Genomic DNA, 18,198 nt, shown 5'->3' with positions numbered 1-18,198 from the left:
AGACCACCCAGAGATACCTGAGCTGCTCAGTATTATCCCTGGGTTCCCTCTTTTGCTCACGCTGTCCCCTGCACCTGGAGTTCCATCCCTACCTTCCATCTGCAAGGCTCAGAATCAAGCAGCCCTCACTGATTCCCCACACCTGCCAGCAAGGCGTTCCCATCATAGCCCTTGGTCAGTGCCTCTTACGGAGTATGTTGCTCATGCCAGGCTCTTGGTGATTCAGAGGCAGAACTGGCCATTTAGTGGACTGTGGGCTCCTTGAGGGCAGGACCACATCCTGTTCCCCTCTGCTTCTCCTGGCGCCCACATGGGCCTGGCACAGAGCTGACCATGACACGCATCTCAAGAGGAAGAGAATGAATGAATAAATGAATGAATGAAATGAATGAGTTTGCATTGATTGGAAAAGACAAGAGATAAATCCTGAAAGGGGAACTTGGAGGCAAAATTGGGGGGAGGAGGGGAGGGAGCCTGCTTTGAAGATGTCTCACTCTTGAACTAATGTTTCAGAGTATTTTACAGATCTCAAGCTTAAGTCCCAATACACCTCAGAGAATTCTGGATCATAGACCCCAAAGTCCTGTCAGGCAAGGAGGCTGATTGGGCTTCCATGCACTGGGATTTTTCCTCTGTTACTTCAGGGTTTGCTGGTTTGGCTGTGGCTCCTCCTAGGGAAGGATGGCTCCCAGCTCTTATGGAGGCTTAGGCATCCTGTGGGGGACTTGGGTTTCTCTGGTGGGCAGGCATTTATGGAGCCTCTTTGTTCCTGGGAGTACTGTGGCTGACAGTGCCATCTAGAAATTTCCCCACAGACACTGGCTCTGATGCCAGTTCTCTGTCCAGCACTCAGTGTGGTGAAATGTCTAGGTCATGGGGACAGGAACCCCCTCTTGGACCCTGGGCGCTGACAATCCATGTCTTGCCCAGGAAGTGCTGGAGGAGTGGCTGAACTGTCAGCGGGCCTGGCTCTACCTGGAGCCTATCTTCAGCTCTGAGGACATCAATCGGCAGTTGCCCGTGGAGAGCAAACGCTACCAGACGATGGAACGGATCTGGAGGAAGATCATGAAGAACACCTATGAAAACCGGGAGGTGAGCTCACACGGGGATGGGATGGGGAAGCTGTGACCCCTAACGGCCCCGTCACATTGTTGGGAGCCTCCTGGTCTCATCTCTCCCTGAACAAGAAAGATTAGAGAACAAGTCCAAGGCTTTGGTCTTGGCCTATGTTGCCAAGTGAGCTCTCCAGTCATAAGAGACACTCCTCAGAAACACATTATTGTCTTCATGGAAATTTTCCGTCCACATTATCATTTTAAAGTCCTGCAGCAAATCAAACCCCTTGGCTTTGTTTAACCCTAATTCTTTTGACCATGGACTTTTGTCTGTGGGACTGACACAGATGATACATGCAACCCCTAGCTCAGGGCCATTTTCCTGCCCCTCTTCCTTCCCAGGCCCCACTGAGGGTCGCTGGCCCATATGGGTGCTCTTTGAGCCCACCTTCATGCCTCCCAGTTGGACCATGCTCACTTCTGGTTTCTCTCTGGCCCGGGCCATGCAGGTAATCAATGTGTGCTCTGACCAGAGGCTGCTGGATAGCCTGCGGGATTGCAACAAGCTGCTAGACATGGTACAAAAGGGCCTCAGCGAGTACTTGGAGACCAAGAGGAGGGCCTTCCCCAGGTGAGCACCACCTGCCCCATGCCCACTCTGTCAATGCCTGCCCACATGGCTGGGGCATTGAGGACCTCACCCAGGCTGGACTGCAGGGGTTCAGTTGTACTGGGACAGCTGGGCCTCAGGGGGTGCCTGACCCACTCCCTTACCAGATTCTACTTGTTCCCTTGGCAGATTCTACTTCCTGTCAGATGATGAACTACTTGAGATCTTATCCCAGACAAAGGATCCCACTGCTGTGCAGCCCCACCTACGCAAGTGCTTCGAGAACATTGCCCGGGTGGGTGACTGGGCCTGGGGCTCCAGGCCTTGGGCTCAGCGCCAGGAGCACTGGGACTCCTTCCCAAGGAGAACAGCTCTTCTCTAGCCCGAGTCCTTTTAGCAGGAAATGAAGTGGCAAGTGAGATGCACCTGGGACCTGTGGGAGGAAGGTCAGCTGCAAAACTCCCAACTCAGGACTGGGGACCCTGTTCTCAACTCATCTAGGGGAGCCCTGTCCCCACAATACACTGAGGTGCTGCCTGGATTGAGAAACCCATGCAGCTAGAGGCTCCTGACTCTCCTTGTCCTCATTGTTGCCTACAAGGAAGGCTGCACAGACCTGTGCAAGAGGGGGACATGCAGGCAGGGTTAGCCTCCTTCCCCAAGTGGGCTGGCTGCACCACAGCTCGGGACAAGGCAGACTCATCCTGCCTGAATACACAGTCAGGGAAGGCCCAGCCCAGGCAAATGTTCAGGTGGGCCCCCCTGAGGCAGGGCTGTCTTCTGGAGGTGAAGGACACAGGCAGGTTGGCTCGGGGGCTGTGGTGGGTGGAGCCTCTGGGCACACCTGGTGCAGCCCCAACTCTTGTTTGCCCCACCCACAGCTGCTATTCCAGGAGGACCTGGAGATTACACACATGTACTCAGCAGAGGGTGAGGAGGTGCAGTTGTCCTTCTCCATCTACCCGTCCAGCAACGTGGAGGACTGGCTGCGGGAGGTGGAACTCAGCATGAAGACCAGCATACGGGACATCATCGAGAGGGCCATCAAGGCCTACCCCACAGTGAGTCATGCCTCTCACCCCAGCACAGCTTCCCAGCCTCGTCGTCCTTCTGTTTGCGCTTTCCTCTATGACGGTAGCTGGGCTGCCTGCATGCCTCATCCTCAAGCTACAGCCTTGGGGATTTCTGGAGAGAGGGGGTTCTTGAGGCCTGATCAGGGAGGAATCTGAAAATAGGCTCCAGAAAATGAGACTTGCTCTTAATAATAATCAATTGCTGTTATATTTTAAGCACTCACTATGTGCCAGGCCTGGGCTGGGACTTCACCCACATTACTCCTCCCAGCCCCACAGTCAACAGCAGGGCTGGGGTTAACCCTTATCCTACAAAGTCAGTTCAGAGATATTTTCTGCCCAAAGGCATGTAACTCACAGGTGGCAGAGCCAGGGTTTGAATCCAGGGCTGTATGTCCCTGATCCTGCGCTCCCAACCCTCTGCTTCAAAGTCTCTGTTGAGGAAATGATGACTGCTCACCCTGAGGGGCCCAGAGCTTAGTGGCTTCTCTGCTTTTGAGGTGGAATTAACCACTTGAGCCCAGAGTTTTAAAAAGGCCAAAGCACACATCTGTGTTTAAGGGGAAAAGGCTGCAGGGTTGGGACTGCCAGCTGCCTGGGTCAGCCCTGCCTGTGTTATCTTCCCAGATGCCCAGGACCCAGTGGGTTCTGAACTGGCCTGGCCAGGTGACCATCGCTGGGTGCCAGACCTACTGGACTATGGATGTGGAAAAGGCCCTGGAGGCCAGCAACATTAGTAACCAGCTGTTCCCCCAGCTCACCCAGCAGGTGGGAGTCGGGGGGTCATCATCCGCGCCCCGCACCCCCCAGTCCCTCCAGGAGCTCTCTCCTGCACTGAGCCTGAAAGAGGCCTTGGGTTGGATCCAAACAGCAGGTCAGACACCCCAGAAATGAGTGCCTCACAACCAGCCACCAGCGGGAGGGACTGGGGGTCTGAGGAGAGCTCTGAGTCCAGGCAGGTTCCCTCTCCAGTTGGTCACTGAGGGAGCCATATCCTGCACCATCCTCACTACAGCTGCTGTTCCACATCTTTCCTCAAGCTCCTCACCAGGCCCCACACCTGGCCCTTGCAGGCTCAGATGGCACCGTACATTACAGGGAGCAGATGCCATGTGTGTGTCTCCATTTCTGTTCACTTCCTTGCCAGACTTCTCATGCTACCATACCTTCCCTGTGCCCCTCCCATCCCAGACATCAGAAGCCCCCAGGATAGAGGGGTTGTTCCTGACAAAAGCCCACCCTCTGTGCAAAGGAGAGAGACCCTACCCCTTGCATGACTCTGCCCAACAGTGTCCCCCAACTCCTGTAGCTCAGCGACCTGGTGGCCCTGGTGCGAGGGAAGCTGTCCCGCATGCAGCGGGCAGTGCTATCAGCACTAATTGTCATTGAGGTCCATGCCAAGGATGTGGTGGCCAAGCTGATCCAGGAGAAGGTGGTCACTGTGAATGACTTCGAGTGGATCTCACAGCTGAGGTGAGGAGGCAGGAGACCTTGGCCCAGAAACCACCAGGGTCAGAGCAGCTGCATGCTGGGGCCAGGTGAGGGCGGAGAGTCAATCAACAATTGCTGTTCTCAGTCCTCGAGGCCCGGGGACAGCTGGGCAGAGGTATCTAATGCCCTTATTCACCAAAAGAACCACATCTCGCCCTAACCGGTTTGGCTCAGTGGATAGAGCATCCGCCTGCGGACTGAAGGGTCCCAGGTTCGATTTCGGTCAAGGGCATGTACCTTGGTTTCCGGCACATCCCCAGTTAGGGGATCAATGTTTCTTTCTCATCGATGTTTCTAACTCTCTATCCCTCTCCCTTTCTCTCTGTAAAAAATCAATAAAATATATTAAAAAAAAAAAAAGAACCACATCTCCTCAACCACATACCTTGCCCGGTGGTCTATGGTCCCCATGGCCCGGGAACCCATTTTCCTGCAATTCCAGGTACTACTGGACAAATGACAACCTGTACATTCGAGCTGTGAATGCTGAGTTCATCTATGGCTATGAGTACCTAGGCAACAGCGGGAGGCTGGTGATCACACCCCTCACGGACAGGTAAGAGTCTCCCTGCCCACAGGCTCCCCACACTGGGGCCCTTCCCCCAGCTCCAGCTGGCTCAGAAGAGTAGGGACAAAAGGTGCAGCCAGTCCATCAGAGCATGCAGGGTCATGAGCATGGGCTTTGGGTTTAAAACCAGCTCTGGAGGCACAGAGCTGCAGCGCCCGTGGATCTGGAGTTGAAAAGGCCTTCGAAGAGCTTCAAGCCAGTCATTGACACTCAACAGAAGGTGAAGCTTGCAGACATACAGACTGAACCGCTAAACAGAACAAGCGAGCATGCCCATCTTACAGATACAGAGATTATGGCTTTGGTAGACGAGACTAACATGTAGGAACGTGTAGGAAGAATGTTTATTCTTCAGTCCAGGGAGGAAATTTACAGTCAGATGTTATAGAAACAGAAAATAGCAGGAGAAAAAATTAAAGGATTGGGACAGAAAAAATCCTACCTGGCGCACAGCGTGAAGGAAGCTGAGGACATTGGGAGACGCTGATGGCAGGAGGGGCACAGTAGGAAGCCCCTAGGGCAGCTCTTCCTCCTGACTCCTTCCAGCCCCTGCAAGGGAAGGGGGCCTGTGCAGGGAAATGGGCTCTGCTTTACCCTGATGGACGTATTATCTGGATGGTCTGGTAACCCTATGTTTTTACATCACCCTGAGCCCCTTTCAAATCCTAAACCTATTTTTTTATCCTGGCTCTGCCTGCCACCTCTGCCTAAGACACTCCTCTCCCTGGGGGTGAGTTCTGAACTCCCAGGAAAGGGAAGATGGCCAGGACAGATAGGGGAGCTCTGCCTATGCCCCCTACTAGTCACGTTGGTCAGACCAATAAAAGGCATCTATGAAAAAACAAAACAAAAACAGCTCCAACTGTCACGGGCTGAGTGACCTTGGACAGGTGACTCAGCCCCTCTGTGCCTTAGTTTCCTCTGTGGCTTCCCCCGGTGGTTATGAGAGTTTCATGAGCTGATGCATAAAGCTCACAGCTCAATAAACATTAATGGATGTGAGCGTTACAATTTTTTTTCACCCAAATACTCCTTTCAACATGCCAGAATAATCAGTCGTTTCCTCTTGCCGACTGTATTTAGTAGCAGGGTTTCAAGTTGGGTTTTGACTAAGGGAAGTGAAGTGTGGCCACAGATCAGCCTTCTCAGTGGGTGTCTATTTTTTATCCTGGCTCTGCCTGCCACCCCTGCCTAAGAGGTGTGTGTCCCCTGGGGGTGAGTCCTGAACTCACTCCCAGGCCACCGGGTGGGGTGGGGAAGCACTACACAGGGACTGCCATCCTGACCCCAGTAGCCAGGCCTGCGTACAGCTGGGCCCTGAGAAGAAGGAGGAGCAAGAGCCGCTCATCCTCGGGGCCAAGCAGAGGAGGCTCTCTCTCTGTGTCTGTGGGAATCCGTGTGCACCTCCTCTCTCTCCTGCAGGTGCTATCTGACCCTGACCGGTGCCTTGCATCTCAAGTTTGGGGGCGCCCCAGCTGGCCCAGCCGGCACAGGGAAAACAGAGACCACCAAAGACCTGGGCAAGGCCTTGGCCATCCAGACTGTTGTGTTCAACTGCTCTGATCAGCTCGACTTCATGGCCATGGGCAAGTTCTTCAAGGGCCTAGCCAGGTGAGGCTGGTGTGAGGGTGGCACAGGCCAGGGCAGGAAGGCTGAGCTCTCCTGGGGACACTGCCAAGAGGAGCCTCACAGGATGGGGAGGGAACAGGAGGGGAAAACAGGAGTCAAAGGCTCAGCCCCTGTGGGCACTGGGGATGCTGGTAGGCAGCAGGGTTGTGGCTGAGCTGATAGAGATCACTATGGCCACTTCTTCCAGTGGAGCCAGAGGGGCCTTGGAGGTGTCAGGTGGGCTCTGAACTCATATCCATCTCTTGTTCTCACCCCATTTAGTTCTGGGGCCTGGGCCTGCTTCGACGAGTTCAATCGCATCGACATTGAGGTGCTGTCTGTGGTGGCTCAGCAGATCACCACCATCCAGAAGGCGCAGCAACAGCGGGTGAGCCATCCCCCTCCAACCCCCGCAAGTCACCATCTCATCACTTCATCTATACCTGCCACTCCTCTGCCTTCTTGTGACTCCCCACCCTGCAGGGTGAAAAGCCAGGCACTGAGCCTGCCCTGAGCCCAGCCTCTCTCATCTTATAGAGGACTGGACACTTCCCCCTTCCCCTACCTGGAGCTCTCCCTGGGGCTATTGTAGCCAGTCAGGGAGCCCACATCCCTACCCCACTCTGGGGGTGGCTCCCACTCCAAGCTGCAGTGGATGAAGAGGCCCCCTCCCTCTAGCCTTGCTCAGAGTGGCCAGCAGTCTTCTGGGAACACGAGCTGGGAGGCTGGCAAGTGCCACAACTCCAAACTAGTAGGGCCTTGGGTCTCAGTCAGTGCTAAGCTTGCTCAGGTCTGGGTGTGGGAGATAGGAGATTTGTGAAGACCTCAGGTAGCCAGGACCTGGGAGGCCATAGGTAGCTACTGGGACCGGAGGTCCTAGGCCAGATCCTGAGAGAGGAGGCAGCTCGTCATCAGGGATCCAGTCTAGGCTGACCAGCTATAGTCAGGACAAGGCCATCAACAGGGGATGAGGGGCCCATCCAGAGGAGGGGCAGGTGAGTCAACCCTGCCACCCTGTAGGTGGAACGCTTCATGTTTGAGGGCATCGAGATCCCACTCGTGCCATCCTGTGCGGTGTTTATCACTATGAACCCAGGGTATGCCGGCCGCACCGAGCTGCCTGATAACCTGAAGGTGAGTTCAGGCCTGGTAGGCCACCCTGGGCACTGGGAGGCAGCGGAGCCTATGGCCTGGGCTCAGAGATGCTAAAGCACTTAGGAAAGGCACTCAGCTGCCATCCATCAGGGACGTCACTCCCCAGCAGCCTTCCTGCTCAGAGGTGGTGAGGCCCATCCCTAGGCATGGAGAGGAGGCCCCAGGGTTGTCCCAGGCTTGGGAGAAGTCAGGGGACAGATTCAGGTCAGCACAAAAGGCCAGTTTCTAATGGGCAGAGTGGTCCAGCCACAGAGGCGTGTAAGCCTCAGCTTGGGCAGGCATGCTGCCGAGAGGGATCTAAGCATCGGTGGGGGAGGAGGCCGTCCATAATGCGGGTAGTGCTCTGGCGGGGAGGTCTGCCTCTCCGTTCACATGTGCACCACGGGCCCCAGGCACTCTTCCGGCCTGTGGCCATGATGGTTCCGGATTACACCATGATCGCTGAGATCTCCCTCTACTCCTTTGGCTTCAATGAAGCCAGTATGCTGGCCAAGAAGATCACCACCACCTTCAAGCTGGCTTCTGAGCAGCTCAGCTCTCAGGTGAGGCCCTGCCCCAACCAGCTTCCAGGCTCTGAGAGCCGCTGTCTGCCCCCAGCAACCCCATGAGATAGGAATTACATCCCCATTTCTCAGCTGAGGACACTGAGACCCTAAGCAGCTAAGAGACTGGTCAGGCTCATGCAGTGCACAGGGGAGCAGGAGCAGGAGCCAGGAACAGGTGCCCACCCTGCTAGATCAGGGACAGGGGAGTGTCAACCATTAATGAGGAGGCCAGGAGCCACACAACCCAAGGCTTCAGGTCAAGTGCACCTGGCCTCATGTGGACAGAGGGGGATAGCCAGCCCCCCACCTGAGCCGCCCAGCCGTGGGCCTTGCACTCAGCGTGCTGAGCCCAGGTTTCAAGGGTAGATGCTGTTGGTTCAGGCACCAGCACTGGTGGACAAGCTTTCCTGTTTGGCTCCATTCTCAGCATCCCCTTTGCAGTGGCAGAGATGAGCCCCAGCTCTGTCTGGATTCACATGCTACCAGCTTGGTTTCTCTTTCCTAATAGTTCCAGAAAAAGTCTGCAGTATAGGTCACCTCTCTCTGGGTGACCTATTCATGCACTGTGGCTAAGGGGAAACCATATTGCCTTTGGCCAGGTGGAGCCCACCAAAACCCATGGGCTGGAGGAGACACAATCTATTACTGGGAAAAACAGCTGTCCACCACAGTGCAGCCTGGGTGCTGATACCTCCACACACCTTCCTTCTAACCATTCACTTTCAAAAATGCTTTCCTCTTTATTTATTTTATTTATTTTTTTAAATGCTTTCCTCTTTAATAGAGCAACTATTCCTCCTACCAGTTAGGACTTAGTTTCCAACAAGCTTAACCTACCAGTTGGAGCATCTGCTACCTGGTGGTCAGTGCACATCATAGCGAGCAGTTGAGCGGCCTTAGCATATCATTAGTTATTCCATGGAAATAACCTCAGCCCTTCTCAAATGACAGTGACCCCAAATCAAGCCCAGTCTCTTCATTCAAGTCCAAGATGTCTAGTCTGTGGGTCCAGATGTAGCCTATGGCCTGGCACCGTGGGGCAATCTGATAAATTGAACTGTTCCCAACACCTGCTGAATAATGAAGAGAAACAGGACCAGTGGGAAAAGCCATGGTAGTGTGACTGAAAGGGTGGGTCCGGAGAGATGTTACAAGAGAATCTTAGAAGGAAGTTCAAAGGCACACATGGGAAACGCCTTTGTTCACTTTGTGAATAAAACTCAGCGCCTCCCTGCTCTTGGCACCATGCTGGGGCTGCAGGGATTTAGTTGCAACCCAGGCAGAGTCTTTACCCTCAGGGGCCAACAGTCAAGCAGGGGCACAGAAGGGTAAAAGGAGAGGCTGCTAGGATGGGAAGAAGGAGGTGGTAGAGAAGCCTGAAGGAGGGTGCCTGGCCCAGGCTGGGGCTTGCCGGTGGTCATAGATGGCCTGCAGGGGAAGTGACATTTTAGCTGCAAGCTGGGCAATGGGCCAGATGCCGGGTGGGAGACAGAGTGTTCCAGGCAGAAGCCCCCAAAGGGACAGTGCACACCTACCCCCTCCTGTGCGTTGGTAACAGGATCACTACGACTTTGGGATGAGAGCTGTGAAAACTGTGATCTCGGCTGCTGGGAACCTCAAGCGAGAAAACCCCAGCATGGATGAGGTAAGTGCACTCCAGAGGGGTGCCTGGGAGAGGGCTCGAGGAGGGCTCCAGAGCGGCTGGAGGGGCATCTGGCCTGGGCCACCCTGAAGACTCCTCCGGCCTCTGCTGCAGGAGCTAATCTGCCTCCGAGCCATCCGTGATGTGAACGTGCCCAAGTTCCTGCTGGAGGACCTCAAGCTCTTCTCTGGGATCGTGTCAGATCTGTTCCCCACCATTAAGGAGGAGGAGACTGACTATGGCATCCTGGACAAGGCCATCCGCAAGGCCTGTGAGAAGAACAACCTCAGTGGCGTGGATGGTGAGCCCCTGGCCCCTGCTGGCTCCAGCCACCTTGGGATCTTGGGCAGGGGAACAGAGACAGGCAGACCAGCCTCAGAGGCCCTCAGGCCTGGCCAAGTGTGCGGAGGGCTGGGATCTCTGTCAAGCAGCCTATGGTGCAGGGCATTGCCCCAAGCCTTGTCTCCAGGCCATCAGGTGATGGCTGTCTAGGAAAATCTCCTTTACTCTCACACTATACTTCCTACACCAACCAATTCTGACACTGGCTTGGGTGTCTTAAAACTCAATTCAGTTCTGATGCTGATCAGAGTTAGCATACACCCCACAGGTTAAGGGCTCCGTTCCAAAGACTGTTCCCACTTCAGATTCCTGTTACATGTAATGGGTCCCCAAGTTACCCACAAGTTCTGTCTGACTTGGCTACAGATCAGAGGTTCCCACGACCCCCACCTCAGGTTTGACCATTGGCTAGAACGGCTCACACAACTCAGAGAAACACTTACTCTTGTTTATTGGTTCATTAGATAAAGGATATGGTAAAGGACACAGATGAACAGGCAGAGGAGGAGATGCATAGGGTGAGATTTGTCCCATAGAGTTGGGGTGTGTCACCTGCAGCATGTGGATGTGTTCACCAACCTGACACTCTTCAAACCCTACCCTTTGGGGATTTTTATGGAGACTTCATGTAGGCCTGATCAGTTATTAACTCCACTTCCAGCTCCTCTCCCAAGTTCCAAGCTTCTAATCATGGCTTGGTTCTGGGGACAAGCTCCCTCCCAGGAAGGAGCTCAGCATTAAGAGTCGCCTCTTTGACCAAGAGTTCCCAGCACTCAGGAAATGACAAAGGTCAAGGAGCTCTGTCAGGAACCAGGGTCAAAGACTCAATATTAGAAAAGAAGGTTCTCCTAACATCCCTCTTTACAAGCGTTTGAGGAGCTCTGTCTCAGAGACCGAGGGCAGAGACCAATATATATTTACTAGAGGCCCAGTGCACGAATTCATGCACCAGTGGGGTCCCTCATCCTGGCCTGAGGGATCGGGTGAAACCGGCTCTCCGACATTCCCCGAGGGGTCCCAGATTGCAAGAGGGTGCAGGCCAGGCTGAAGGACCCCACCAGTGCATGATCGGGGTGGGGCAGGACACGGGAGGTTGTCCAGCTGGGGAGGGACCGAGGGAGGGCTCCAGGGTGTGTCCAGCCCATCTCATTCAGTCCCGATTGGCCAGACCCAGTAGCAAGCTAACCTACCAGTTGGAGTGTCTGCCCCCTGGTGGTCAGTGCACATCATAGAGAGCAGTTGAGCATCCTTAGCATATCATTAGCATATTACACTTTGATTGGTTGAACAGATGACCAGACACTTAGCATATTAGGCTTTTCTTATATAGGATTATTTCACAGTGAGGAAGCTGGTGGCATCCCCTCCCCCAGACCTCCTGCTGTAGCCTCTCCTCTCGTATGAGCAGTCCCAGCATTGGCTCCTCTTGGGCCTTGCTCCTCCCTCACAGAAGCTGTCCTCTGCCCTGTCCCTGATTGGGGCTTGATGTCATGATTGGGGAAGATGGTAAGTTGTGTCCTGTCCACCACCTACCCCACCTCACCCCAGCCAACACTCCTCTCTTTTGAATGAGGGCTCCATGCACAGGCAAAGCATGTTGCTCCCACCTGCAGGACTTGCTCACACTCCTTGGGAAACTACAGCCTTAGTGTCATAGGAGCACTTGGGCCCTTCCTGCACTGGCTTGTTACAAAGGCCACGTGTAGCTAGAAGGGCTCCAGAGGGCACCCCCACCCCCAATTAGACTTCCTATGACCCAAAACCCCTTCCCTGATAGAAATGAGGGGGTCCCAGCCCTGCTACCACATGGGCATGCTGCTCTTGTCCCCACAGTCCCAGCCTGGCGGCCCTCTCCTCCTTGCAGACCCTCCCGTGGTCCTTTGGGAGGTAGAATGATGCTCCACCAGGAATTCACAAGGGAGATAATCATTGATCATCTGCCTCCTCTGGGGCCCGATATGCTCAGCTACAAGCTGTCCCTTGTGCACTCCATTGTTCTTTCCACACACGTCTCTTACCCTACCTTCTGTCCACCCCCTACCTCTCCTCCCCCCCCACCCCCACCCCGCAACATACATCTCCACCCCCGGCCCCAGCAGGCTCAATGAAACCACAAGCTCTTCTCCCCCTGATGGTCTTGCATCAGCTTTGCCATCATTGAATAATGAGCCCTTGTCCCTATGACGAGGATCCCCAACCTGCAGTGCCACAGCTCCTCCCCCACCCCCCCCAACACACACACACACTCTTGGGCCAAAGTGATGCTCTCATTTCCTACCCATGTGGGACTGGCCTCCCACCTACGCTGGCAGCTGGCCCTACAGCCCGGATCTTGGTCAGTTAAAGCTCCTGACTGACCCTCAGATTTTGTCCCTGGGGTTCTGCCTGTGTGGGCCAGCACTTACTCAGAGCCACGCCATCGGCAAACTGAGCAGTGGCTTTGGGGCTGGAGTTGACTGTGGTCCTGGACAGCTGAGGGAGCAGGCCCATGCGGCTGCCGCCTGACTGATGGCTGTGAGGGAGTAATGGTCCCATGGACACCATGGCTGGCTGTGAGCAGAGAGCTCCTGCTCTCTGCCAGGCTCCGTGCTTAGGGCTTCACCTGCCCCTGCCCATGAGAACTATGTGGTCTCATTTTACAGATGAGGAAACTGAGGTCCAGAGAGTGAGGTGACCATCTGAGGGGACACGGCAAACTAATGGCAGAGATGGGACCTAAGCCCATCCTCTGACGTCTGGGTTCCCCTGCCATGTCTCCCCAGGCTTCCTGACCAAGTGCATCCAGCTCTATGAGACCACAGTGGTACGGCACGGCCTCATGCTTGTCGGGCCCACAGGCTCCGGCAAGAGTAACGTAAGTGCAGCCAAGCCAGGCAGCCCTGGGGCCAGACAGTGGGCCCAAGGGCCTTGCAGCCTCAGAGGGTTGCCACTTGGACCCCTGGATCTCTAGAATACCTCCTGTCCCCTGTGGCCCGCAGCCCACTCCAGCCCTGCTCTCTGCGGGGCCAAGAGGCTCACTCTTGGGTACCTGTCTCCCAGTGTTACAGGGCCCTGGCAGTTGCCATGACGATGCTGAAAGGGCAGCCATCCATCAGTGGTGGCGTGTATGAGGCTGTCAAGTACTATGTCCTCAACCCCAAGTCCATCACGATGGGCCAGCTGTATGGGGAGTTTGACCTGCTCACCCACGAGTGGTGAGTGATCCCTGGCTCCCCGCCAGTGACAGTCCTGCTCCCAGATCTCTGTCTGGAGGCTGTGGGCCATGGACCCCTCCCACTCTCCCAGCCCAGTGCAAGGTCTGGAGCTCAGGCTCTGGAGCCCAAAGCCTGGGACTCTACCCACCACTGCACTTCCTGGCCAAGTGACCTTCCTCACCTCCTGGGCCTTGGCCCCCCCATCTGCAAAGTGGAGATAGAAACGGCACCATTATTACAGCAAGGAGAAAATGAGCTCAACACAGCAAAGATGCCTGGACATTGTGGCACACACCAAGTGCTCAGTAAATGTTGACCCGTCATTGTCCCAGGAGAGGCTGCTGGTCCCTCTCAGGGTCTCTGTTCCCAGGCTGAGATGTGCATTTTAAATGTTTTTTTATTTATTTCAGAGAGAAAGGGGCGGGGGGGGGGGGGGGGAGAGGGAGAGGGAGAGGGAGGGGGAGAGGGAGAGGGAGAGGGAGAAGGAGAGGGAGAGGGAGAAACATCAATGATGAGAGAGAATCATTGATCACCTGCCTCCAGCACACCCCACACTGGGGATGGAGCCCACAACCCAGGCATGTGCCCTGACTAGGAATCGACTTCCTGGTTTATAGGTCAACTCTCAACCACTGAGCCAAACTGAGAGGCATGCATTTTAAAGGACATGTGCTGAGCTGGCAGAACGGCAATGGGGTTGAGACCCTCCAAACATCAGCACCTATGGGCCTTTTCTCTGGGGAAATTCTGTATCTCCAAAGAAGTTTCCAGTCTCCTGTCTCCTGTGGGGGTATCTGCTTGGCTCTAGGGTTCTGGAAACGCAGTGGGGGACAGGCAGTGGAGGGGGAGTCACTCCTCTTTCTGAATGCAGGCCTGTCCTGCTTCCCTCATTTCTGGAGAAGGGTCTCGTCCATATCCCCTCCAGGCTCCTGTGTGGGTAAATGGGGTCCTCGGGATCAGATCAGAAGAATGTCCCCCTGCAGCCCCTTCCCTGCAGGTGGTGCCTCTGAAATCTGAGCCTTCCTGGTGCTGTGGCCGGAACTAGAATCATCTCACACCCCACAGCCACCTCTCTGCTTGGTCCTTTCCCCCCTCCATCTCTCTCCGTCTCCAGAGCTGCGTGGGCCCCCATTTCTGCTGTTGCCTCCTCCCTTACTTCCTTTTCCCTTTTGGGGTACCTTCTTTTATCTTCCTTTAATATAGCTTTAGCAGGGATTCAGCTGAGGGAATATAAGCATCCATTTTCAAGTTATATCAAAAAGTTCTATTTTCCCTATTAAATTTTTTAAATGAATGAAGATACTGAAGAATTAGGTGGGGTGGGCGGGCGGAGAAACAAAAGCAAAAACCAAGCAGAGCAGGGCCAGCCTGACGGGCAGGTTTCCTTGGGAGCCAGCTGTGCTTGCGGCCTTGCCTCCCGGCACCTACAACCCTGCCCTCCTTGGTGGCTGCAGGACAGATGGGATTTTCCCCTCCCTCATCCGGAAGGGGGCCATCGCATCCGACACCAACAAGAAGTGGTACATGTTCGATGGGCCCGTGGACGCCATCTGGATTGAGAACATGAACACGGTGCTGGACGACAACAAGAAGCTGTGCCTCAGTTCCGGCGAGATCATCAAGCTCACAGAGGTGCGCCCACCTGTCCCTCACCCGCTCCACTCTGCAGCTGGGTAGGCCCAGAGGTCATACTGTGCATGGCCACCCACCCCTCCCTCTCAGGCCACAGCTGCATCTCGGGCAGCCACCCCTCCTGTCCCCAAGCTCCCGCACCTTCTGTGATGCTCTGAGCCCTGGACTAGGACCACCACCCACCACTCCCAGCTGGTGCTGCCTTGTGCCTCCCAGGCCCACCTTCAGCCATGTGGGCCCAGTCAAGGTCACTATGCTGGCAGTGTGCCCAGAGACAGGGACAGGTGGTACAGACCTGGCCACGGGGATGCCTCCCTGGTGTGTGAGGGGCAGTTCTCAGAGAAGGAGGGGTATCACCTGGGAGTAAAGGCAGTTCACCGTGTCTGCACTGAACCAATCTCTTGAGCCCTTCTTTGAGCACCTGAAGGTCAATGGGAACTTATGTCCATGGACACAGGTGCGGGCTCAGGAGCAGAGCATAGCTCCCATCAGATTTCCCCAGGGCTCTAAGGACCCCCAAATGCCCTGATCCCAGACCAGAGAGCTCCCAGGAATCTCCTGACCTCATGTTCCTCCTCGGGGCTCAAGGGAGGGCCAAGGGGTTCCTGCATCCCCCACCCCAGCACTGCTCCTGACCCACTGCTGGCCACTGCCCACGACTATAGAATGAGCACCCCTCCCCATGGCCCTGCAGCCCCTTTCCTGGCCCTGGGGCTGGCAGCTGGCCCACTCACACAGTTCATTTGGGTGCCAGGAGATGACCATGATGTTTGAGGTGCAGGACCTGGCAGTGGCCTCACCAGCCACTGTGTCCCGCTGTGGCATGGTGTACCTGGAGCCCAGCATCCTGGGGCTCATGCCCTTTGTTGAGTGCTGGCTGAAGAGGTTCCCTGCCGTATTCAAGCCCTACCAGGAGCACTTCAAGATCCTCTTTATCAACTTCCTAGAGGTAAGTGAGGCCACAGTGTGCCTGGCCGGGCGTGGCAGCAGGGCGCTGTGTCCGCCAGCCACGGGAGCTGGGTGCCATCCCCTGCAGGCATCCATCATTTTCGTCCGGTCTTCAGTGAAGGAGGTGATCGCCACAACCAACAGCAACCTAGTCATGAGTCTCCTCAAGCTCTTGGACTGCTTCTTCAAGCCCTTCTTGCCTAGAGAGGTGCGGCTCTAAGCAGGGGGCTGGTTCCCTGTTCTTGCCTGAGGCCCTGAATCCCAGTCCAGCTTCCGGGAAGAGAGAATTGGATTGGCTCACCTGGGTCATGGGAACACCCTGCGCATTCTGCTGTAGACACACACTGAGCAGTGGAGACCAGGGGATGCCCCCCACCTGCCAGCTTCCTCAGGCCACTCCGTACTGTTCCTGCTTAGCTTGATGCTGTCCCCTCTGTCCCCAGGGCCTCAAGAAAATACCCCCCGAAAAGCTGAGCCGCATCCCAGAGCTCATTGAGCCCTGGTTCATCTTCTCCCTAATCTGGAGTGTGGGTGCCACAGGGGACAGCGCCAGCCGGGTCAGCTTCAGCACCTGGCTCAGGGTCAAGATGATGGTAGAAAAAGTAAGAGGGATGCGTGTGCTGAATGCTGGGTGTTCTGGGACAAGTAGCCACACAAAATACTGGGCCTCACAACCTGACTTTCTTTTTTTTTTTTTAAATTTATAATGTTATGTATTTTCTTTTTTTTTATTATTATTATTAGTTAAGGTATTACAAATGTGTCCTCATCCCCCCCATTAACCCCCAACCTCCCCCCCACACACACTCATGCTCCCATCCCCCCTGTTGTCCATGTCCATTGGTATGGCTTATATACATGTATACAAGTCCTTCGGTTGATCTCTTCCCCTTACCCCTGCCCTCCCCTACTTTCCTTCTGGGGATTGATAGCCTGATTGCTGTTTCTCAGTCTTTGAGTCTGTCCCTTTTCATCAGTCTATGTTGTTCTCTATAATCCACAAATGAGTGAGATCATGTGGTATTTATCTTTCTCTGACTGGCTTATTTCACTTAGCATAATGCTCTCCTGACTTTCCTCCTGGTTCTCACAGCTGACCATGCACTTTCCGGAGGAGGGGCTGGTGTTCGATTATAGGCTGGAGGATGCTGGCATCAGCAATACGAATGATGAGGACGAAGAGGAGGAGGGCAAGCAGGTGACTGCAGGCCTGCCCCCATGACAGGACAGGGATGGCTGTCCTCCTTGGTGAATAATGACTAGAGAGAGGAGGCCATGTTAACGGCCACAGGTCTCAGGCTAGGGATAGGTGCGTCATCTCGTGAGTCCTCACAGACCCATAGGTGGTGATTTCCCAAACAAGGAGACGAAGGCTCAGAACAGTCACACCCAGCTAGTCATTGCAGAGCTGGACTTGAACCTGGATCTAGAAGATGTTGAGCACCTCCCTTCTCAACCATACGCACTGTCTCCGCTTTGCTAATGTTGAGTCCAGGATTGGTTGCCTCTGTTTTACTTAAAAGCCCCATTTGCCAGCCAGTGTGGGTCAGTGGTTGAGTGTCGATCTATGAACCAGGAGGTCACAGTCCATTCCCAGTCAGGCACTTGCTCAGGTTGCAGGCTCGATCCCCTGTGGGGGGGCATGCAGGAGGTAGCAGGTCAATGATTCTCGCTCATCATTGATGTTTCTATCTCTCCCTCCCTCTCCCTTCCTCTCTGAAATCAATTTTTTAAAAAATATTGGTGAAAGCCCCATTTGTCCAGGCCTGGGCTCCCCAGGAATGGGAGGGCAGGTCCGTGGCCTGCCTCACTGTTCCCATCCCTCCTATCAGCCAGTGAGGACTCCATGAACCTACCTCATGCAAGGATCAGGATCAGCTCAAAAGGAGGAAGGGGCAGAGAGGCATCTGCAGAAATGGTCACAGTGCAGGGTCCTCCTGGGAACCTCACAGGGCACATCTGTGTCCAACAGTCAGAACTGTTCCCAGTGGGACATGTCTGTGAGTGCCCCCATCAAGGGAGTCTGCAAGCTGGGTCAGGGCTGTGGGTAAAGGGATTCAGGCAGGTAAGGATGGTGGGGGAGACAAGGCCAGGTGACCTCTGGGTGTCCAGGAGAAGCCAACACCCATGGTTCTGGCCCCCATACTCTTGGACAGCCTGAAACTACATAGCAAAGACCTTTGCATTCTGTGTTGTTCAATTCCCAGAGTATCTCCTTCATGTAGAGACCTAGGGACTGGCAGTTCCTGGGGAGCCTCCCACTGGAGGCAGCTGTGTGCAGAGAGACCTCCCATTCCTGGTAGTTTGTTCTAGAAGCCCCCTACCCAGACAG

The 18,198-nt window shown here is 54.9% G+C and overlaps 1 protein-coding gene across 1 annotated transcript in view; it reads left to right on the top strand.

Moving 5' to 3' along the window:
- The window catches only part of DNAH1 (dynein axonemal heavy chain 1), a 68,449-nt gene that overhangs the window by 26,267 nt on the left and 23,984 nt on the right, over positions 1-18,198 (top strand). Inside the window, exons 21-40 of the mRNA XM_036333806.1 lie at positions 931-1,095; positions 1,568-1,689; positions 1,858-1,963; positions 2,550-2,729; positions 3,369-3,509; positions 4,051-4,214; positions 4,675-4,788; positions 6,223-6,411; positions 6,691-6,796; positions 7,429-7,542; positions 7,956-8,105; positions 9,667-9,753; positions 9,865-10,051; positions 12,855-12,946; positions 13,132-13,286; positions 14,741-14,918; positions 15,673-15,867; positions 15,955-16,074; positions 16,310-16,468; positions 16,960-17,064. Coding sequence (XP_036189699.1) covers positions 931-1,095; positions 1,568-1,689; positions 1,858-1,963; positions 2,550-2,729; positions 3,369-3,509; positions 4,051-4,214; positions 4,675-4,788; positions 6,223-6,411; positions 6,691-6,796; positions 7,429-7,542; positions 7,956-8,105; positions 9,667-9,753; positions 9,865-10,051; positions 12,855-12,946; positions 13,132-13,286; positions 14,741-14,918; positions 15,673-15,867; positions 15,955-16,074; positions 16,310-16,468; positions 16,960-17,064 — 2,829 coding nt within the window. The remainder of the gene's footprint in view (positions 1-930; positions 1,096-1,567; positions 1,690-1,857; positions 1,964-2,549; positions 2,730-3,368; positions 3,510-4,050; positions 4,215-4,674; positions 4,789-6,222; positions 6,412-6,690; positions 6,797-7,428; positions 7,543-7,955; positions 8,106-9,666; positions 9,754-9,864; positions 10,052-12,854; positions 12,947-13,131; positions 13,287-14,740; positions 14,919-15,672; positions 15,868-15,954; positions 16,075-16,309; positions 16,469-16,959; positions 17,065-18,198) is intronic.

Source organism: Myotis myotis, unplaced genomic scaffold, assembly GCF_014108235.1.
Source record: "Myotis myotis isolate mMyoMyo1 unplaced genomic scaffold, mMyoMyo1.p scaffold_m19_p_13, whole genome shotgun sequence".
Classification (NCBI taxonomy): domain Eukaryota; kingdom Metazoa; phylum Chordata; class Mammalia; order Chiroptera; family Vespertilionidae; genus Myotis; species Myotis myotis.
Note: the sequence above shows the minus strand (reverse complement) of the source record. Positions and strands in the feature narration are given on the sequence as shown.